Here is a 23,357-nt window from a genome sequence, read left to right as displayed (position 1 = left end):
TAACCACAGCAGCACAGTGTTAACATTTTTAATACATCAGACAGTTCCCTAAAGACAGTAATGTAAAGAAAACATAAGTGCCTGTACCTCTGTTGAAAGGCCTGTATGGTGGCCTCTGTAGGCCACGGTATATTGGCTCTGTCCTCCAGCTTTGCCAGACTCCCAAGTAGCAGCTCCTTCCGTCCCCTAAAGGAACTCCACATAGTCGCTAGTGCCTCTGCCTCACTCTGCTTTGTCCCAATGCTCCTCTGAACCACCTGCACGCTCAACACAATATCATCCACCAGCCCTCTGCAGGACGTTCTTTCCCCCTCTGCCCCTTGTAAATGAAAGTGTGCCTTGTTTAGGATGATATCCAGGCTAATGGCATGCACCTCCAGAGATGCTAACTCCTTGGCAAGGTCCCCCAGTTCCTGATTTATGTCCCTGACTTTGGAGTCATCCCAGCTCCCTCTTCCTTCAACCTCTTCCTGGAATGTCTGTAGAGAGGTTCTGGCTTTATTATAAGTCTTATAGAATTCTTTTAGTTTGAGTAGTGCTTCATCTCGATGCTCTACTAAACTCTGTGCTTCACTAAAGAGTTGAAGGCAGTCCTCCTTCCTGGTCTGGAGGTGCTGCAGGTCTTTTGGGGATATAGATGGGCTGAGGGCATCTAGATGTGGCTGTAAGGACTCCAATAACTTTCCTTGTGTCTGAAGGGACGTCTTGTCCTCCTTTAGACCATTGGAGAAACCAGATAATTATATATATTTTCAATTAAGACATTAATAAAGGAATAATGAATGGATGATAAAATGTAAAGACATAATGTACCTTGGTTTTGGATTCAGCAGACTGGAGATCAGTGATGCTGACTTTGCAGGTGCTTTGAATGTGCCTGAGGAAGTTCTCAGTCCACTGAGTCAGAGCAAGCGAGACCTGACTGAACTGCTCCAACTGAGCAAGATGGGACTGAAGTTCCTGAATCCTAAAAATACAAAATTAAAGGTCAACACCAAGCCATCAAGTTAAAGGTACACTATGTAACTTTATTTTGTTCAGAAGTTATAATAAAGTGTGAGTACATCATGAATCCATCTTCCAAACCGTGTTTTTGTCTTATCCTGAATCACTGCAGTACGCCTATAATAAGTGCTTATATTCTATTTTAGACCTGGCAGGATGACAACCGCTGCGGAGTAGCTCAGTACCTGCGTGACTCATCATATAGCTCGGGCTGTTCTTCTGCAAGACGCGTTGTTTCATTTATTAATTGCTAGAGCGCCAAAAGTTACATAGTGTACCTTTAAATATTCAAGGAATACTTGTAATGCAAATGAAACAATGTAAAACATGCAGTGAGAAACATAATTCACACAAAAGTTTAATTAACACAATTAGACCTGCGTGACTTTCTTAACTCTAATTGGGTGTTTGGGGTCAATATGACCCTAAGGGACTTTTCCTTCATCTGGTTTCCTTCATCTGAGTGGCATACGATTTTTTTGATCTCTCTCTTTTTTTTCTTTTTTTTTTACATTATCTATCTATACACACACACACACACACACACACACACACACACACACACACACAAAAGCTGGACTTCATTCGGTTGTTCTGAAATAAATATAAAAAAATATTTTTTTAAAAATCACAGTCTGGGTGTTTGGGGTCAGTATGAGAGAAAGAAATTAGTTTTTTTATATTTCATTTGTCAAAAAAATATCAATAATTCCGAAAATTTCCACACATAAATGAAGGCCTGGTACTAGAGCACAAATGCAATGAGGAACAAACATAATCGCACACACACACACACACACACGCACACACGCCCACACACACACACACCAGTGTGTGTTCACTCTTCACTCCTGTTCATATCTGCTTATGATTTTTTTGTTGGTTTTATTTACTTTTTTTTTCAATTAATTTCTTACTCTGAAGTTAATTATTTGTATACATTGGATTATTGAAATATATAATATGTGATTACAATCAAGTCTTGTCTTTTAGTGGCAACTTATGTGGCATTATTGCAACAAAAAAAAAAAGACACTTCAAAAATCTCAAACAACAACAACATACTTTGACAAAAATAATAATTCATTTTACAATTTTACAATAATGTATTTTACAATGTTTAAACATATATTTTCACAAAATATACATCACAAAAGCTGTTATAAGAGCAGTTAGCCACATCCAGAAAAATGAATGGATCTCTATGTGCCTCTTCTGGATGTATATGGTAATTACACTTTTTTTTCTAAAACTGTATTGCCTACAGATTTTTCTCTAACCAGCAGATGGCAGAATTCTGCCGCTAACACCTAGATCAATATCCAGAAACAACTCATATTTTACAGTATTTTACAGTAAACAGGTAAAGTACAGTAGTACTTCATATTCTCCAAAACACAACATAAACATATAGATGAGATGTAAATGAAAATATTATACAAAAAATTATACATCATTTGAATTAGTAAAAAATTATATTTTTCATACAATCACTCTCTAAATGTTTGGGGTCAATATGAGTGTAAACTGGAAATGAACAACATATGAGGGTTAAAAAAATCTTACCGTCCCCAAGCCTTTGAAAAGTAGTGTAAATAAACTTCAGTGAACCATGATTTACTACTTGCTAATGCTAGTCAGAGGAAGGTCCTATGGGAAGCATTCCCATTCTAGACAAATTTTTAATGTATAAAAGTTTGTATGCACCTTAGTACAAGATGAGTCATTAATATTTTTAGTCTATTTTTTCTGGGACAGAAAGAGACTAATTTAAAACTGTGTATATTTTAGGAGCACATCAGCATGACAAGGACAAAAAATAGAAATTATTACCTGAGTGGTATATTAGTACTGAGAGAACACCACCTCTCTTCCAGGCTACAGTGAAGATCTCTAAGCTCTGCGGTCCTTTCAACTGAGGCTGAGGAGTACAGAGACTCTGCTCGGGTCTCCAAACTTTCCAACAAAGACTCCTGAGTGGGAACTTCTGACTGCATGTCCTGGTACACCATAAAAAAAGATGTTATTGGTTCTTTGCCATTTTTGTCATAGTGTCACAAAATAGTTTTTGAGAATTTTAAATGAGTGATGGTAATTCAAACCATAAACATTAAACATAAAGAACCTAGGATGTGGAAAATGAAAACACCCAAAATACCCTTCAGTCTTCACACTCACCTGCAGCATCTGAAGATGGCTTTGTAGCTTCACATTGTCTGTGGTCAGGTAGGGAGAGTCTGAACTGCATAGAGTTTCACACCTGTTCAACCAGGACTGCAGAAGTGAAAGATCTCTCTCACATCTAAAAATCAGACAGCCAAAACATTGTTTTTTATATTACAATCTTTTAAGTGACAAAAGTCAACATGCATTATGCAACAAATAAATATGCAAACACATGCCTTTGCCACAGAGTTAACAGGTTCTCCAGTTTTGATTGCTTTTCAGTGGCTTGCTGGGTATATAATTTGTGAGCCTGCTGAAGGTCAGCCACTGCTTTCTCCATCCGTCCCCCATCAGACAGCCTCCTCCAGCCCAGACTCAGAGACATCAGCCTGGGCCCCAGCTGCTGTAGACGCTGCACTACATCCTGAGAATGAAGGAAATAAATGTTACTCTAGCGGCCTCAAATGCTTTTTATGTAATCATATTTTTAAAGGCAACAGTTAAGTGAAACTTGTAGTACATGGTTTTTAAATAGGGTTATGTGCAACAAACTTCTGTATTCTATAAAACAGGTCTCATCACTTCCAATTCAGGTCTTTTGTATGTGTTTTTTTAAATATAGGGCTGTTTTACTCAAGACACCATCAAAGGAGTAAAGCAAAGATGAGCATAGCACACGTCCTGATTTTGCAGAGTTAGATACGTTCACGGGTCAATGTATTTTGTTGATCCTGGAACAACATTCCAGTCTGAAAATTTAGTCTTAACCCTATTCCTACCCCTAAACCTAACCCTACCCATAAGTTATCCCAAAAATCAGAGTGAAATGATAGATGAATAACACTGATGTAGAAGCACCAATTCATGATTTTAAGCCTAAACTTGACATAGTCTCTAAACTTGTCCCTCAAATCTGGTTAATTTGAATGTTGTTCCAGGATCAACAAAAATGTTGACCAAGGAACATGTTGAACTCAGCAAAATCAGGTTCTGCGAGCATAACCAATGTCCATCGCATATGCAATTTGATATCTAAAAGTTTTTTTATTTTTCTTCTTCTCAATAACATTTAGATATTTAAACAGCATAAAATGCCAACAATAAAAATAACTAGCTAGGTTAGCTTACAACCTTAAAAATCTGCAGATATCGACATCCGTTTGTACTGCCGTTAACACTTTCTCCAAGCAGATGAAATAAGAATCTGTTTTCCTGTTTGTTCATGTGACATTCGACATAAAGCCTATAGGGCGTCTTATACTAATTGCCCCCTGGCTGAATGTGTGGATTATTTCAAGCAGCCCTTCAAGTGTAAATAGTTTATCCTTTAATCCGGTCTGCAAATTGATTTTTACTTTCTGCATTTTTGGTTTTGTCTTCGTTACCCTGCAGTTCTCTTAGGATTACTAAACAGCAGTCAATATATTTTTCCACATGGCTGATTATAATAGCCCTAAAACACAAAAACAAAACTGAAACTGTATCCTAAGAGACGGCAACAAACAGACATGCTGCATCTAATCCAGTCACTTAATTTGAAATAAAATGTAATATTTATAAATATCATACTGCACATTTGAACTGATTTTTATGTATTTTAGTCAACTTTTAATCATTACAAAACTATATTGTGATGATTGTATATATACTGGTATTTGTTGAAACTGCTAAGACCACCTGGCTAATGGCCCTCAATTTGAGTTTTACACCCCTGGTCTAAATAATATATTCAGTATGGTATGGAAATTTATTTAGGACTTTAACTTTCAGACATATGTAATACTAACCATATGTTCATGGAGAGTTTTATATGTTCTTGATGCTGATGTACAGGAAGTAACTGGTATTTTCAGCTTTTCCTGTAGGCCATTCAGCAAACCTTCCACCTAAGATACGTGAAAACATTTAATAGCACACATCAAACATCGCTTGAATAATATATCAAATCAGAGTAGCACAGAGAGCCATGTTTATAGTGTTACCTCATTGAGATCTTGGGTAAATTGTTTTGTATTTCTCAAACTAGAGTGAAGCTCTGCCTCTCGTTGCTCCACGCTGTTCTTAAACTCTTCCCGGTATCTTTCAATCTGCATCAGACGTGCTTTAATTCGCCCTGCCTCATTCGGTGCAAAGAACTGAATTAAAGATTGAAACTCTGTCTCCAATCGGCTAAAGATGTCCATCTTCTCCTCTAAGCCCTCCTTCAACATCTAATATGGAAAACAATGAGGAGACTTCATTCATTGAGTGCTAAATGAAACCTGAATCATGTTGTCTGGTTAATTTGGTTATGTTTATTAAGTTACAGTCTTCTGATCCCGGTCAATATCTTTGTTTACCTCCACTATGTGAATCTGCTCATCCAGCTTGGCAGAGGTTCTGCTGAAAGCTTCAAGCTCCCTCTTACTATCACAGACCCAGGAGAAGAAAGCCTCAGACTCACAACTGAAACTTTGCCACCATCTGTGCATCATCTCCAGATCTGACACACTATTGGAACAGAGACAGGAAAGGAACACCTTTTGTGAAAAAGAGTACCCCTAAAAAGAGTAGTTATTATTGAAATAAGGTACTTTAAAAGAATGTTCTCTTTACAGAATGCACATTTAATTTTATCAAATTAAAAGTTATATTATCTGAAAGTTCATTTTTTTTTAAATATATTCAATTAAGCACACTTATTTTTCTTAAGGAACATAATTAAGGAATTCACAAAGAATTAATTTTTAGTATTTGCACTCTGCGTCATTTGGCACCTGATTCACTACACGATTCAATCATAATGCAAATCACGCAACATTGTAAAAATGCCCCAAAATGTTATTGCATCTAGCAGGCATATTCTGAGTAAGGTTGATGAAGATTCCAATCTGGCATCATACTCTTGAATTGTCTGAATTTTTCTCTATTTTAGTAAGGTTTACTTGCATGTAGGCTGCTACAAGAAATAAGGTCCGTATATGTATGTACAGTAGATTAAAGCTGTCTTACATTTTCCTGAGGCTGGTCTGTATCTCCTGCAGTCTCTCTTTTGTGGACTGGGCCTGATCCTGTAGTAAAGACTGATTGTGAGGACCAAGTTTAATATCTGCTGCCTTCTTCACCAGGGACTCAGCTTGTACAGCAAACGTGATACCCTGCTCATGAAGCTCCTAAACAAACACACATAGATATGAGTATTATTCTCAGTCCAAAGTTCATTAAACATGTAACTAATATATATTTTTGTCTGTGCGCTCTCACTTTAACATTTTTCATCTCAGTCTTGAGGTTGTCCAGGCTGCTGAAGATGAGCTCCCTCTGCAGGACAGGACTGACAAGGCAAACAAACTGCCAGATGGCCTCTCTCTCCAAATCAAACTCCTGCCATGCATTCACAGTGACCTGAAGAGCAATGAGAATCACACATTACCAACTGCAAGTAATTTGAGTGATTACATTTCTTGCCAATTACTCATGCTGCATTACGGGGTTGCACCTCTCTGAAGAGAGGGTCGTTCTAAAGCTTTAAGGCCTACAATTGTCCACAACAATATTTAGTCAACATGACTTTTATATTAGTTTTTTCAACATTAGGCTACCAGTGTTGGGGAAAGTTCTGAAACGTATACGTTATAATATTGTAATACGTTACAATATTGCGTTACTAAAAAGTAGCTGATTGCATTACTTAGTTACTTTTTTATGGAAAGTAATGTGTTACGTTACTTTTGTGATATTTTTCTAACCTGGACTGGGTTTGAAAATGTAAAGGCACTTTCACACTTTCACAAGTGAAATTAAAAAGCCTCAGGCTGAAGGAAATTCACACCTGTAGAGTAGACATTAAAGGTGCCCTAGAGGTGCTTTTTCAAAAGGTGTAATATAAGTCTAAGGTGTCCCCTGAACGTGTCTGTGATAGATTTTTTTAATTAATTTTTTTTAACTGCCTATTTTGAGCCATTATTACATATGCACCAATTAAGCGTGAGGCCCCTTGAAATCTCCCGCTTCTCCGCCCCAGCGAGCTCTCAACTGCCTTAAACAGCAAACACAAAGTTCACACAGCTAATATAACCCTCAAAATGGATCTTTGCAAAGTGTTCATCATGCATACATTGCTTCCTGTGAGTATAGTATTTATTTGGATGTTTACATTTGTTTATGAATGAGTTTGAGGCTGTGCTCCATGGCTAACGGCTAATGCTACACTGTTGGAGAGATTTATAAAGAATGAAGTTGTGTTTATGCATTATACAGACTGCAAGTGTTTAATAATGAAAATAGCGACGGCTCTCTTGTCTCTGTGAATACAGTAATAAACGATGGTAACTTTAACCACATTTAACAGTACATTAGCAACATGCTAACAAAACATTTAGAAAGACAATTTACAAATATCACTAAAAATATCATGTTATCATGGATCATGTCAGTTATTATCGCTCCATCTGCCATTTTTCGCTGTTGTTCTTGCTTGCTTACCTAGTCTGATGATTCAGCTGTGCACAGATCCAGACGTTAATACTGGCTTGTGTAATGCATTGAACATGGGCTGGCATATGCAAATATTGGGGGCGTACACCCCGACTGTTATGTAACAGTCGGTGTTATGTTGAGATTCGCCTGTTCTTTGGAGGTCGTTTAAACAAATGAGATTTATATAAGAAGGATGAAACAGTGGAGTTTGAGACTCAGTGTATGTCATTTCCATGTACTGAACTCTTGTTATTCAACTATGCCGACGTAAATTCAATTTTTGAATCTAGGGCACCTTTAAGCACAAATGTGATGCTTATCTAAAGCCATTTTTACTTATCATTGTTGAATTGGATCATCGATCAGGTCAGCAGCAAAGACCCTGGTTAATAAAGTGAGATTAAATACATAAAGTATATTTGAGTAATTTAACATTTAATTAATGCAGGTTTGCATTTCATCTATTTTCGTGCAAGATAGATGAGTAAATGCATGCTCACATTTAGTCTAGAACTACAATAACCATCATGTTCACACAGCGCATACAACACCTCTGCACTTTCTCCTGTTTTTTCTCAACATGTGGACAAGAGAGGTGTCAGTCAATAAATGGGAAAACAAAGTAATTTGCGTTACTTTTTTGTTGAAAATTTAAAAGTAATGCGTTACTTTACTAGTTACTTGGAAAAAGTAATCAACTCACATTACTTGTAATGCATTATCCCCAACACAGGGAAACCTGGTTCTTCGAAGAAGGTGTCGAGGTTGAAAAAAATCTTGATTTTTAGTTGCTTTAGCCTAATTTAATGCATGTTTTATCTTATTTTCTTTTTATTCTTTTTTTTTTTTTTTAGATCATTTTAAGTCATCTTGAGGCCCCTTGGAAGTTTTCTGAGGCCCCCCTTGAAAACCACTGCTTTGGCCAGATTCTAAAGTACATCACATGGTTCCTTCATGGAGAGGGCAATCCCAGTATGATTTCGTATGGTATGGTATAAATCATAACAAAACATGTATTTTTATACCAAATATTAGTGTGTATCTGTTTTCTTCATAGAGTATTGCTGTTAGCATTGCAAAATACTAACGTCAAACTTAAATTGACTGAGAGTCGAGTCTAAAATGAGAAGTGCTATTTGTTGCAACACTGGAAGTCAGTCATTTATGAGGTTTAATGACAGTTAGGATCCTGCCGATGTAGCTAAATTGCTATGAGCTAACATATGGAGAGCTTACTGAACAGTTTTTACAGACACTTTAGAGGGATTAAATTGAATTATAATATGGCATATGTGTAAATATAATTTGACTGAAAGTGTTACCTGCAGGTGTTTCTCCTTAGCTGCCCAGTCTTCTTTGCAGAAATTACCTTGAGATCTCACATCCATCTCTTTTGCTTCCTGTGCCTTCAGATTTTGCTGAGTACACACCATGAAAAATCGACAGACAAGAAAGAGAAGGGGAAAAACAGAAAGGAAGAAAAAAAATGAATAAATGATCCTTACACTCACCCCTTGGAATATTATGCATGGGAAAGAATCACTTATTCACAGCAGTCAGATTAGCAAATAAAATTGATAAAATTCATCATGTCTATTGCATTATATGTGTCAACAAAATGAAATCTACAGTCCCTACCTGGTGAATGAGGAGCAGCTGTTTGGCTTCTGTTATATTTTCTGCATTCAGTATTCTTCTGTGCTCCTCTGTCTGAATCACCTCCTCCTCCTTCACCTCCTTTCCAGTCATTATGTTTCCTTCATTGGCCACAGCAACGGGAGCATCCTGAGAAAATAGTAAAAGATTTTAACCATGCAAAATAGCATCAAGGCAAAATGTCAAACAGTAACGCCACAGATATATGTACAATAAAAAGTTCCTGCAGATGATATGAAATATGCACATAGAGAATTTTATTCTAATAGCCATATATTAACATTAAATTAAAATTAGCATAAAATTTTCTTGCACATTTTCTTTCCAATGTGAACATGGCACATGACATTTTCCCATGGGCAAAGAGGGGGACTGGCAACAGTACACCTTGCATTTAAACTAGCAGACATGAGAACCACTCTTCACCTCAGACAGAGACAGCAGCAGTGCAGAAAACTGTTGTTTAAGTTTATCAAGAGCAGCTCTCTGTGTGTGAACCTCACTCTCAGGACTTATCTCCTCCAGCACAGCAAGACGAGCTTTGAGCCAATCCAGAGTCTCGCCCTGAGCCTTTACCGCCCGACGCTGCATCTGCAGAGAGAAGGAGAGAGAGGTCAGCTGAAGTCACATAACAGACAGTGGTTTGCATACACATACTGCATACAGCATGCAAATGAGCACAAGTCTCAGATTTGGGGTGAGCTTACCTGGACAGAGGAGATTTCAGCACCAATTTGCATCGTCTGCTGGGAGAGAAGCCATCCAGACAGCTCACTGAACCTGGAGCACATCAAAGAAAAAACAAATCAATCAATCAAAAACAACAACAACAAAAAACACAACTTACTCAGCAGCATGTTGTCTCTTGTGAAAAAGAAATGTACTGAACTGTACTGAATGTGCACTTGTAGTTTACTTACAAAGTATATTTTTAAAAACTGTACATGCAGGTAATATAATATTGATTAAATAAATGGCCACTTAAATGTACATAAAGAAAGTACCCTTTCATGACTATGTTTCTTAAAGGTGCCGTAGAACGTTTTTTAAAAGATGTAATATAAGTCTAAGGTGTCCCCTGAATGTGACTGTGAAGTTTCAGCTCAAAATACCCAATATATTTTCTTTTATTCATTTTTTTAGCTGCCTATTTTGGGGCATCATTAAATATGCGCCGATTCAGGCTGGACCCTTTAAATTCTCGTGCTCTCCGCCCCCGGAGCTCGCGCTTGCCTTTAACAGCATAAACAAAGTTCACACAGCTAATATAACCCTCAAAATGGATCTTTACAAAGTGTTCGTCATGCAGCATGTCTAATTGCATAAGTATGGTATTTATTTGGATGTTTACATTTGATTCTGAATGAGTTTGAGGCTGTGCTCCGTGGCTAACGGCTAATGTTACACTGTTGGAGTACACTTGTTTAAAAAATGAAAATAACGACAGTCTTGTCTCTGTGACTACAGTAAGAAACAATGGTAACTTTAACCACATTTAACAGTACATTAGCAACATGCTAACGAAACATTTAAAAAGACAATTTACAAATATCACTTAAAATATTATGATGTCATGTCAGTTATTATTGCGCCATCTGCCATTTTTCGCTATTGTTCTTGCTTGCTTACCTAGTCTGATGATTCAGCTGTGCAGATCCAGACGTTAATACTGGCTACCCTTGTCTAATGCCTTGAACATGGGCTGGCATATGCAAATATTGGGGACATATGCATATGGCATATGCATACATATTAATGATCCTGACTGTTACGTAACAGTCGGTGTTATGTTGAGATTCGCCTGTTTTTCGGAGGTCTTTTAAACAAATGAGATTTATATAAGAAGGAGAAAACAATGGAGTTTGAGACTCACTGTATGTCATTTACATGTACTGAACTCTTGTTATTTAACTATGCCAAGGTAAATTCAATTTTTAATTCTAGGGCACCTTTAAAACACTTAAGTACACTTAAGTGACCTTTGTAATAATGCTAAATTAAACGTTTTCATTTTAAAGTACATTTTAAATCATTGTTTTAATAAACTTGTTGTGTTTTAAATAAGTACACTTATTTTGATGTTAAAGCAAATGTAACGTACCTTACTGTAATTTTAACTGTAGTGTGTTATTCAATGTTATATTTAAAGTTATTATATTTTAAATTTACTATATTGCAACTTCATTACAAATGCGTGATTACAAATATATTTAAATACATGTTTCAACAGAAATGACATTAAAGTATATTTTATTTTACAATAAATGCTTGTACAAGTACAATTTTACCATATTTTGACAGTAATTGTAAAAATTGATTACATATAAAATGTAAGTCCTACTTAAGTAGGTAAAAAAAAAGTTCAGTAAATTGCATTTCATATAAATTCAAATTATAATACATTTTCATTTAATTGCAAGTGTCCAAAAACTTTACGTTCAGTTAGCATTTAAGTTTATTCTGTTAAACTATATTATTTCTGTAATAGGTTTTCTTTATAAATTATGCTAAAGTGTACTTCTTTTTCACATGGGCTGTTTTGGATGTTGATGTGTTGCTGTCCCTACCAGGCTTCTGAACTACCGGTAGCTCAGCTTAACTAACTTTTCTTATTAAACTAGCCTTATCAGAAAGACTTGGCAGATCGACAAGCCTCACCATCAAAGTTTTCAGAGTTCCCATAGAATTTACACCATTCTGCATTTCATGAAATCATGGCATGGACAGAATTTGTCCTGTAATATGTTCCATTTAAGCATTAAATATTTGCATCTCACCTGGCATGCCACTCTCTCCATTTATCAGGGTGCTGTTGTAGTCTCAAGTGCATTCGCTCTACTAAACCCCTGACCTCTGAAAGATGATCTCTGGTTTCCTCCAGTGTTTTATAGCCTAGGTCATTTTCTGGAAGATCCTGACAGAGATGCTCCATTGTCTTTAGTCGCTTCTCACATGCAGAAAGTGGGTTTTTCTGTCTGAAAAATGCCTATAAAGACACCCAAACAGATCAAATAGATAACTCCCACGTCATGAAATGTAACTTGCATGATATTTTATTTATCTGCTATATCTCACCCTGTGTTCTTTGATAATTCTTTCACTGCCGGCTGTGAGCAGGGCTTTGTCCTCCCTTTTCAGCTCTGTCCTACACTCCTGTAATGTGGACATCACCAAACGCCTCTCTTTTTCCACCCGGAGTCTGAGCAGATGGGATGGAGCCTCGGCTTGAATGTCCTGGGATAAAGAAAATGCATCGTGAGGAATCCTTTTGGAAGTATATTCCTGTTAACTTGTCTAAATTTTCACCATTTTTGACCTTCCAACTGACCTTCCATTGCTTGTGCAGTCTTCTGACTGTCTCTCGCAGACTCTGTTGATCTTCCTCGGAAATGATATCAGTGAGGTCATCACACGCCTTTAAATAAGCACTTAAAATGTGCTGGTCTAGTCGTCCAAAGAACTCCTGTGCAAATAATTACACACTTAATTAGAAGAACAGGACAAGATAAACATGTTTGAAGGGTTCGCCGATTAAGACATTATTGACGTACATTATGTTTGCGGAACAGCTCATCTGGGTCTCCCCTTTCCTTTAAACAGGCCTGGCCCACACGCAGCGCCTTCTCCAGGTCAGCACGAGACTCCTCAAACCTCCGCATGAGGTTGCCGTTATTCTCTGCCACTTGCCTCCACTCTAAAGCCTCCTGCATCAAAGCCTAATCAGAGTACAACACAGGTACTCCATCAGATCTGAAGTTGATGGACAAATCCATGTCTTTTAATCAAATAGTTACTTTTGTGGAAATCAAGCAAGAGTTAAAGAAGAGATGCAGCAGAGAAGTCTTTCAATGAAGACTGCCTTAAATTTTGTATTGCTTCGGGATTATAGCACAGGAGTCATATGGACTACTTTTATGGTGCTTTTTTATTTTGTTTATTGTCATGTTTAAATTATTTGCTGAATAAAAATACTTATTTCTTTACAAAAATCTTACTGAACCACAAATTTTTAAATGGTAGTGTATGAATGTTTTATAATGTAATCTGACCTGTGCAGTGGTCTGAATCTCCGTTACTCTGTTCTGCAGAAGAGACATGTCAAAATTGTGTAGGGATTTCGCACAGCACAGCGCCCTCTGTAGAGACAGGTAACTGCGCTCCATAGCACAAACACAACGCTTACAGGTCTGCTGCTGAGTTTGTAGCTCCTGCAAAAAATTAATAAAACAAAAATTAACACAGAGATCAATTCTAGTTCACACTGATACAACCAGGGATCTTTTCCTTATTGAATTCTTGTGGAATTACAAAAGACAGCCACTTATTATTTGTCACATCATTACTGTTTCACCACACTGTATTCTTCTTCTGTAATCTTTTCCTCCCAGTGGTCTGTACTGACCTGGCACATTTCCGGGTTGTGTTGCTGGGTGATGATGTGTCCAGCATGCTCCGCTGTCTGGTAGAAAGCTGAGATTTGTTTTTCTAGCTCCTCTAACAGAGGAAATAGAGCCTGACACTCCCTCAAAATTAAAGGACACTTTTCTTTCAGCTGTAAGGATAAAAACAAACAATTATACATAATTTATTACCAGACGTATGTCAAATGAAAATCATATGATATGACTTATATCATTCCAAATTTATCTGGTCTTTTTTATTTTGCAGAATACAGAAGCAGACATTTTATAATGTAAGTAAATGGTGACCAGAGGCAGTCAAGCTCCGAAACTGATAGCAAGTAGCATAAAGTGGATCAAATGACTTGCATTCAAAGTAATCTGCAGCCATACCAATTATGTCATGTTTCTTGATGCCTTTTTAGTAAGAAAACCTGTGGTTACTATTCACTTCCACTTTCAGAAAGAAATGATTTAATTAATAATATAATTCAAGTTAGCAACATTGCACAAACCTTGTGGAGCTGTGCTTCAGTTGTTGTTATAGTAGAAGAAAGTGCTTTAGGTCCACCACCATGAACAGAGTCTTTGGCCAGAAGCTGTGCAGAGCGAGCAGCCACCTTATATTGTGCTTCCACAGCAGGCAGCCTGTGCTTCATGTCCTGCAATATGTATGTAAATTATATCAGAAGGCTTAGGTGAAACTCAAAATTGGCAAGTCTTACATTTTTCATTTCTGAGTGGCCAATCTCACATATAGAGACAAAGATTCAACAACACACTCTAAATACAGAGAATGCTGAAACCTTTTTACCTCAACATCCTGCATAAAGGCTTTGACATCCAACAATGATACTTGAAGTGGTGAGGTAAGTTTGGTAATGGAAGTGTCCAGAAACTCTTGTATGTCTGTGTTGATGTCCTGGTGTGTCCTTACATTATGAGTCTCAGGAAGACGAGCGTACTGAAAAAGAGATTTTATAATTAAAGAAATGGTTCTTTTAAATATGAACCACATATGACTTTCTTTCTTCCATGAAACACAAAACACTAGTGCATTGTTGGAGTGTTGCTATTTGGAGGCAACTGAAAACGACTGCGCCATTGACCAACAAAAGCCTGGTCTAAAGTCAATGCCACAGCATTTTTTTGTTATTTTGTTAAGAGCGTGTAAGTAATATGCACCAAATATTAAAAATAAAAGTATTACAATGTAAAAGATTATTATTGTGTACATAAAGATAAAAAAGCCTACATGTCATAAAGGATAGTAATGGAGAATTACCTATTTGCAGTAATGACGAATGTAATTGGCTATTTATTTGACCAATTGTGGCAATACACAGTTGTGTTTAAACTAATTCGTCAGGTTGAGGGTGTCTATATTCTGCCATGTAAATAGCAATTCACCATGGTGCAAGCGCACCTGGCTTTTAAAGGGAATGGGAGATGACACTCTGATTGTTTTATTGGACGTTACGCCCAAAACACACCCATGACTCATTAAAGGGATAGTTCACCCAAAAATGAAAATTTGATGTTTATCTGCTTACCCCCAGCGCATCCAAGATGTAGGTGACTTTGTTTCTTCAGTAGAACACAAATGAGGATTTTTAACTCCAACCGTTGCCGTCTGTCAGTCAAATAATGCTAGTGGATGGGAACTTGTAATATAAGAGTAAATAAAACTTGCACAGACAAATCTAAATTAAACCCTGCATCTTGGATGAGCTGGGGGTAAGCAGATAAACATTAAAATTTCTTTTTTGGGTGAACTATCCCTTTAAGACTTTAGGTACAACTCTTTTGGACCTTGCACCTGGCGCACCAACCATTTTTTTCGTCATTAAACTATCAAAAGTGGATTTGAACACGCCCCAAGTGCACCTTCACCATACGCTTTAGACCATGCACTTAGATCGTTAAAATAGGGCCCATAGTGACAGAATTGACATTTTTTAGTGAACTACCCCTTTAAACCAACCAGCTTCTTGTCTTAGATGTGAGTGAGAACGTGTGTTTACCTGTTTGACCTTAAGAAACAGCTCCCTCCATCTTCCATTGAGAAGCAGAAGCTGATGCTTTACATCACGTGTCACTGTTTCATCACAGGTCTCAATCAGAAAGTTGCCTGCATCGTTCATAGCAGCGTGCTGGTCTATCCAGTGCGGAAGGTTACGAAAAAACTCCTGCAAAAACAAAAGAGGATAAGAATGTATTATAAACATAACCGTACTAGTTATTTTTAGAGACATGCCTTCCATATATGTGGTTGTCTCACCCGTTTGGTGTTCTCAGGTTGTCTGAGAGCCCCCTGAGCGTCCTCCAGCCAGGCCTGCAATGAGGCCACGCAGCTGTTGTACCTCAACCAGTTACACTGCACCTCCTCCAGCATGGACCTGACGCTTCGCACCTCCACTGACAGACTCCTCCACTGATCAGACACCTCTCGCATGAAGAGCTTTACCTCTCCCTCAACTAAAATATCAAAACATGACATACAAAAGCAGAGCAGATTCATAAAAGTACTAATAAATATGTAATAATAAATCTAATACTAATATTAGTACTAGTACTTACAAACAAATAAATAATAATAAATCCTCAAGTATTATCCTTCCCTTTTAAAAGCTGCTAAACCTATTTATTTCACTATCTTAATTATTATTGCTATCTTATATCTTAATCATAAGATTTTATGGTTAGCTGCATATTATTATATATGTATATATAATTTTCCCCCCTTATAAAATATACAGTGCTATGTTAGTATTATTTATTTACTGTTATAGTATTTAATAACATTTTGATTCAGCTTTAATATTTTCAGTTTTAATTTAAATTTTAGTTTTCATAATTCTGTTTAGATTCAAATTCCTTTTCTTTCAGTTTTAGTAATTTTAGTACTTTAATTGTCATTTCCTATTTATTTTTTATTTTATTTCAGCTGCATTAACGAAAAAAAATTAATAGTTTTAGTTAATAACAAAAATGAATATATAATATAATATAATATAATATAATATAATATAATATAATATAATATAATATAATATAATATAATATAATATAATAAATATAATATAATATAATATAATATAATATAATATAAAACAATATAATATAATATAATATAATATAATATAATATAATATAATATAATATAATTAATATAATATAATATAATATAATATAATATAATATAATATAATATAATATAATATAATATAATATAATATAATATAATATAATATAATATAATATTCTGTCTACAACACATTCAGAACATACCAGTGACCCAGTTTTGAGTTGCAACCTACCAGTTGAGTAGAGCTGCAATAAACCACCGTGATAAGATGTGATTGGCTTCAGGAAGACCTATTTTGTGATCTTCCAATCACACATCAGATATATAACACAAAGACCACCCCTATGTTGAGGTTGCCTTAGGCATGGACAAAGCAACATGTTGGCAGTCTATTGCCCAGAGAAACCCAATTAGAATACAGTATCTGCACTAATGGACTGGAATTCCCTTTTGAGTTCTGTGCCTGGGAAAACCTCATTTACCAGTAGCCCGAGGAGAGTGGAATGAGCATAGAAAGAGAAAGAAAAACCAAAAGGAAAAGAGCAAGAATGAAAGAGAGAGAGAGAACGAGAGACAGACAGTTAAAGCATGAAGATGCTATAGGCACAGACTGATTGACTACTGAGTCCACAAGGATTAAACTCACTGAGGGTGAAACAAGGTGAGTTGCTATCATTCTGCCCTCTGGACACAGAGATGGTGAAATTTGAAGGATTTGCTTTAAAAAAACTGCCTTTATCTGCCAAGCCATGATATGATTTGTACATTACAAATACTTTTTTTTTTAATTCACCCAAGGCCGCAATACTGCTAAAATTCATGGGGTCCAGGATCAAAATCTTTATGGATGGCCCCCCTCTTCCCCATTTCCTCTTTAATATAAAATATATAAATAAATAAATTATGCTAGATTTGATGATTCTCATAAAAAGTGATGAGAAAAAGAAGTAATTGCACAGTGAAACACCAAGACGAAAACCACTGCTAGAAGTTGTAGTGCTGTTACCAAACTATCATTTAACAGTCAACACAAAATTATTCAGAATATGAAGCATACCTGAGCTGTCTGCTTTAATGTAGAGCTCAGCAGCTTGTATCAGAGCCTGGTGGTTGGATTCATACTTCTCAAAGAACTGCTGTCCCTCCACAAAAGACTAGAGATGCAGAGAATGAACAAATGTAAAGGTCAGATCATTTAGTTGTGCAATCGGAGTAATTACTATCTTAGGCTATACTGCATTTAATGGAATGGCCTCAAAGACTACTATGTACGAAAACTTATTTGTATAGTTAGGCAATGGAGGAGCTGAACGAAAAATGGGAAAAAAAAAATCTTATACAGATTCCCTCTGGTTTGTAAACTTACACCATAGCTCTGTAGAAGAAGCTCCATTGACTCCAGGCGCCCATATTTAATGATCCAGGATTTCAGCTTTGACTCAGCTAGTGTCAAAAATGCTAGCATACCATATTTCATCTCCCAGAATTCCAGTTTGCTCAAGTGAATGTGTGAGGAGGTAGATATGTAGTTTAATCTGAAAGCAGTTCAATAAAAACAGGTTAATATAATATAATATAATATAATATAATATAATATAATATAATATAATATAATATAATATAATATATAATATAATATAATATAACAATTTATACAAAGTTTTATTTATAGCCATTGCAAATTGAATTTTAATTGCAATTATACATTGAATCTCTTTTATCTGTTTTTTTTACCTCTCTGCCATGTCTTGCAGTTGTTCTATGGGAATGGGGACTTTATTAACACATCTGTCTCTGTGGATTAACTGCAAGGTCTGCTTGTGTCTTTCAAGAAGCCTTAAGATCTCCTGAACAACCAAAATGTAAGATCCAGGATTCATGTTAAAGGGAGAAAGTGAAGGTTCTGCTGGTCTTGTTACTCATTAATAGAGTCTCATTCATTCATCCATTCTCCAATACCTCATACACATTCATACAGACAAACACAGACTTTCTCATCCTGTTTTACCTGGTCGTGTAGTCGCTTTTTGTGAATGGCTTTTGCGGTTTCATCATGGGCCTGCTGAGGGACCAGCTCCTCTCGTAGGATCTTCTCTGCTTTATGTAAATACACACCAACTTCACCCAGAGGATGTGGCAAACCACTATCCAGCTGTAGATGCCAATCCAAAAGCTGCAGACAAGAAAAATAACTGCATGAATTTGTATGTAATTATCTTCTTATAAAAATAATTCAAATCTATGGTGTATCTGACCCTTGCAGACAGTCTCTCCCAGGCCTGTTTGACCAGAGCCTGATCTGCAGTCAGCTTGCCGTCCTTCTGAGTGGACTGAACACATGTCTCCACTTGTCTTCTCTGCACCTCAAACTGTACACGATAACGTTTGAACGTCTGAGTGAAAGAGAGCGCGAGTGAGTGAATGAAAGAGAGAACTACTGGAAATTCAATTATTAAATTCAGAATATTCAAATAATGCCCAATGTAATGCTAATATGAGAGCGGCAGCAAGATAACACAACCTGTCGAAAAAATGACAAAGCAAGAGGAAGAGAGAAAGAGAGACATGCCAAAAGCTGAAAAAGAATTTAAACAGCCAAATTGCACATGCATGTATTCATGCAATAATGGGCTCCAATTTTCCACTTTCTCTCTACCCATGCGGTCCCTGCTAGAGCTCAGACTCTTCTGAATATGGAACATATCCGTGGGCGCGACAGACGTCGCTTCACTGGTGTGTAGTGCCCATGATTATGAAAGCAACGAGAGCTCTCAGCTCTAATGTATATTAGTGTTGTCTGTATGCGTATGTTGGTGTGTTAAGCAACTAATGTTTTGTCTGGGATCTACTATATTTTTCACATTTTTCCATTTTTCTTACACAGAATGATGATTATTATACACACAGTTGTGTCCAAAAGTCTGAGACCACATTGAAAATTCCATTCAATACTATTTAAAAGTTTGGGATTGGGAAGTTTTTTGAAAGAAGCATCTTAATGCTCACCAAAGCCACATTATATGATCAAAAACACAGCAGTAATATTGTGAAATCATTATAATATTGTCACATGATCCATCAGAAATCATTCTAATATCTCAATTTGGTGCTCAAGAAACATTTCTCGTTATCAGAGGCATGTTTAGGTTACTGGGGGCCCTAAGCAAATATCTGGGAGTGGGCCCCGCAATCGCGTTGAACCATTGAAATTTCTAAAACACATGACGCAACGAGGCCTCGTTTACTGAAATCACGTGACTTTGGCAGTGTGATACACACTCCGAACCACTGATTCGAAACAAAACATTCATAAAGCTTCGAAGCTTCATGAAGCGGTGTTTTGAAATCGCCCATCACAAGATATTGCTGAATGAAGTCGTTATTTTGTTTTTTGGTGCACAAAGAGTATTCTCGTCACTTTATAATGTTAAGGTTGAACCACTGTAGTCACATGAACTGTTTTAAATATGTCTTTAGTAGCTTTCTGGACATTGAAAGTGTTAATTGTCTTGCTGTCAATGCAGGCCTTACTGAGCCATTGGATTTGATGAAAAATATCTTAATTTGTGTTCCAAAGATGAACGATCTCTTTAATATTGTTGGAAACTATGATATTTTTTTTTAGGATTCAATAGAAAGTTAAAAAGAACAGCATTTATTTGAAACAGAATTTCAAAAAAGCAACAATGTAAAAGTAATTTCTGTCATTTTTGATCAGTTTAATGCATCCTTGCTAAAAGTATTCATGTCTTTCAAAAGAAAACGTATTACTGACCCCAAGTATTTAAAGGTGCCCTAGAATTAAAAATTGAATTTACCTCAGCATAGTTGAATAACAAGAGTTCAGTACATGGAAAAGACATACAGTGAGTCTCAAACTCCATTGTTTCCTCCTTCTTATATAAATCTCATTTGTTTAAAAGACCTCCGAAGAACAGGCGAATCTCAACATAACACCGACTGTTACGTACTGTAACAACCGGGGTGTACGCCCCCAATATTTGCATATGCCAGCCCATGTTCACGGCATTACACAAGCCAGTATTAACGTCTGGATGTGCACAGCTGAATCATCAGACTAGGTAAGCAAGCAAGGACAACAGCGAAAAATGGCAGATGGAGCAATAAAAACTGACATGATCCATGATATCATGATATTTTTAGTCATATTTGTAAACTGTCTTTCTAAATGTTTCGTTAGTGTGTTGCTAATGTACTGTTAAATGTGGTTAATGTTACCATTGTTTCTTACTGTATTCACGGAGACAAGAGCCGTCACTATTTTCATTTTTTAAACACTTGCAGTCTGTATAATGCATAAACTTCATTCTTTATAAATCTCTCCAACAGTGTAGCATTAGCCGTTAGCCACGGAGCATAGCCTCAAACTCATTCAGAATCAAATGTAAACATCCAAATAAATACAATACTCACATAATCCGATGTATGCATGCAGCATGCATGACGAACACTTTGTAAAGATCCATTTTGAGGGTTATATTAGCTGTGTGAACTTTGTTTATGCTGTTCAAGGCAAGCGCGAGCTCCGTGGGCGGAGAGCACGAGAATTTAAAGGGGCCGCAGCATGAATCGGCGCATTTCTAATTATGCCACTTTAGACTTATATTACATTTTGTAAAAAAAACTTTCGATGGCACCTTTAAATGATTGTATAGAGCATGTACTTTTAGCTCAAGTGCTTATGTCATTAAAACAAAAGGGCTAAATACCAAATAGTCTACTAAGGCAAAAAAGGATGCCATTGGCCCCTGAAATGACAAATCACAGAATCGCTTCATTACAATGGGGGTTCAAAAGCATGATTCACTAACTGAATGAATCTGATTCATTTTAAAAGACTCATTTGTGACCATTTTTGTAACAGTCTGGAGCTCTGTAAGAATTCTGAATTTCAATTAGTTTCCAGCTGCTGATTTTATTATTTATAATGAAAACAGTTCTATTAATTTACAAAAAACACAAAATAGAAGCATTTTTACTAGTAATTTAGACTTTGGGATGCCACCATATATCAGTACTACTTCGAACAACAGCCAACCTGCTTTCTTGGACATCGGTATCAACAGTGGCCATTTATCTTGGCATAGTTAAATAACAAGAGTTCAGTACATGGAAATGACATACAGTGAGTCTCAAATACAGTGAGTCTCTATAAATCTCATTTGGTTAAAAGACCTCCAAAGAACAGGCGAATCTCAACATAACACCGACTGTTACGTAACAGTCGGGGTGTACACCCCCAATATTTCTATATGCCAGCTCATGTTCAAGCATTACACAAGGGCAGGCAGTATTAACGTCTGGATGTGCACAGCTGAATCATCAGACTAGGTAAGCAAGCAAGGACAACAGCAAAAAAATGGCAGATGGAGCAATAAAAACTGACATGATCCATGATAACATGATATTTTTAGTGATATTTGTAAATTGCCTTTCTAAATGTTTCGTTCGCATGTAGCTAATGTACTGTTAAATGTGTTTAAAGTTACCATCATTTCTTACTGTATTCACGGAGACAAAACTGTCGTTATTTTCATTTTTTAAACACTTGCAGTCTGTATAAATCATAAACACAACTTCATTCTTTATAAATCTCTCCAACAGTGTGTAATGTTAGCTTTAGCCACGGAGCACTATCAAACTCATTCAGAATCAAATGTAAACATCCAAATAAATACTATACTTACACGATTAGACATGCTGCATGACGAACACTTTGTAAAGTTCCATTTTGAGGGTTATATTAGCTGTGTGAACTTTGTTTATGCTGTTTAAGGCAAGCGCAAGCTCCGTGGGCGGAGAGCACGAGAATTTAAAGTGGCCGACTAGACTAATATTTAATGATGCCCCGAAATCGACATTTAAAAAATTAATAAAAAAAAATCTATGGGGTATTTTTAGCTGAAACTTCACAGAAACATTCAGGGGACACCTTAGACTTATATTACATCTTTTAAAAAAAACGTTCTATGGCACCTTTAACACTAACTAAGATTCCTAAAGTTTTACTCAGGTATCCAGTTGATATCTCATGACTGATTGAGACCCTGAGCTCACCTGGTACTTCACACCAAGACTTCCTCCGTCCCTCTGGGCTTGAGCGCAGTCTCTCTCCAACTGATCTGCCCACGCTTTTAGATCCCTCAGTGTCTTACGCTGCTCCCTCTGAGAGAAAAAAGGGCACTGAGTTAGTAAGGATTGTAGAAACAAGACAAAAAGCAAACATTTGCGAAGATTTAAGGCCCTTGGGGAGCTCTGTGCTCATCATTTCCTTACCTAAAGTAATTTAATGCACTTTAAACCCTCGACTCAATACAATTTTGCTGTTCAAACATGCATCACTAATGCTGCATTTATAAATCCAACACAGACTTTGTGCTCCTGCTGTTTGCAGAGTTATTCTCCTCCATTGTGCAGATCTGCCCCAAACCTCTCCACGGGGGAGCAAGAAATCAGCTCTGCGGGGGAGATACTAATCATTTTACACACATTTACCCTCCCTATTATGAATTAGGAACAAGAGCGAGAAAGTGAGAGCAGTGTTCAGCTAATTCTAATGAAAT

At 36.6% G+C, this 23,357-nt stretch overlaps 1 protein-coding gene across 1 annotated transcript in view; it reads right to left on the bottom strand.

Moving 5' to 3' along the window:
* The window catches only part of syne1a (spectrin repeat containing, nuclear envelope 1a), a 166,535-nt gene that overhangs the window by 100,262 nt on the left and 42,916 nt on the right, over positions 1 to 23,357 (bottom strand). The window contains exons 10-39 of the mRNA XM_067383839.1: positions 22,852 to 22,959; positions 19,029 to 19,166; positions 18,782 to 18,946; positions 18,508 to 18,620; positions 18,140 to 18,308; positions 17,831 to 17,927; positions 15,967 to 16,163; positions 15,710 to 15,874; positions 14,500 to 14,649; positions 14,201 to 14,347; positions 13,688 to 13,837; positions 13,335 to 13,493; positions 12,837 to 13,001; positions 12,614 to 12,748; positions 12,361 to 12,519; positions 12,063 to 12,271; positions 9,993 to 10,065; positions 9,712 to 9,876; positions 9,268 to 9,414; positions 8,952 to 9,047; positions 6,415 to 6,555; positions 6,163 to 6,323; positions 5,511 to 5,661; positions 5,154 to 5,381; positions 4,959 to 5,057; positions 3,408 to 3,595; positions 3,184 to 3,307; positions 2,839 to 3,005; positions 814 to 967; positions 88 to 713 (exon numbers count right to left, since the gene is read on the bottom strand). Of these exons, the coding sequence (XP_067239940.1) occupies positions 88 to 713; positions 814 to 967; positions 2,839 to 3,005; positions 3,184 to 3,307; positions 3,408 to 3,595; positions 4,959 to 5,057; positions 5,154 to 5,381; positions 5,511 to 5,661; positions 6,163 to 6,323; positions 6,415 to 6,555; positions 8,952 to 9,047; positions 9,268 to 9,414; positions 9,712 to 9,876; positions 9,993 to 10,065; positions 12,063 to 12,271; positions 12,361 to 12,519; positions 12,614 to 12,748; positions 12,837 to 13,001; positions 13,335 to 13,493; positions 13,688 to 13,837; positions 14,201 to 14,347; positions 14,500 to 14,649; positions 15,710 to 15,874; positions 15,967 to 16,163; positions 17,831 to 17,927; positions 18,140 to 18,308; positions 18,508 to 18,620; positions 18,782 to 18,946; positions 19,029 to 19,166; positions 22,852 to 22,959 (4,946 nt within the window). The remainder of the gene's footprint in view (positions 1 to 87; positions 714 to 813; positions 968 to 2,838; positions 3,006 to 3,183; positions 3,308 to 3,407; positions 3,596 to 4,958; positions 5,058 to 5,153; positions 5,382 to 5,510; positions 5,662 to 6,162; positions 6,324 to 6,414; positions 6,556 to 8,951; positions 9,048 to 9,267; positions 9,415 to 9,711; positions 9,877 to 9,992; positions 10,066 to 12,062; positions 12,272 to 12,360; positions 12,520 to 12,613; positions 12,749 to 12,836; positions 13,002 to 13,334; positions 13,494 to 13,687; positions 13,838 to 14,200; positions 14,348 to 14,499; positions 14,650 to 15,709; positions 15,875 to 15,966; positions 16,164 to 17,830; positions 17,928 to 18,139; positions 18,309 to 18,507; positions 18,621 to 18,781; positions 18,947 to 19,028; positions 19,167 to 22,851; positions 22,960 to 23,357) is intronic.

Source organism: Chanodichthys erythropterus, chromosome 4 (assembly GCF_024489055.1).
Source record: "Chanodichthys erythropterus isolate Z2021 chromosome 4, ASM2448905v1, whole genome shotgun sequence".
Lineage (NCBI taxonomy): Eukaryota > Metazoa > Chordata > Actinopteri > Cypriniformes > Xenocyprididae > Chanodichthys > Chanodichthys erythropterus.
The sequence above is the reverse complement of the archived record's forward strand: the minus strand, read 5'-3'. Positions and strand labels throughout refer to the sequence as shown.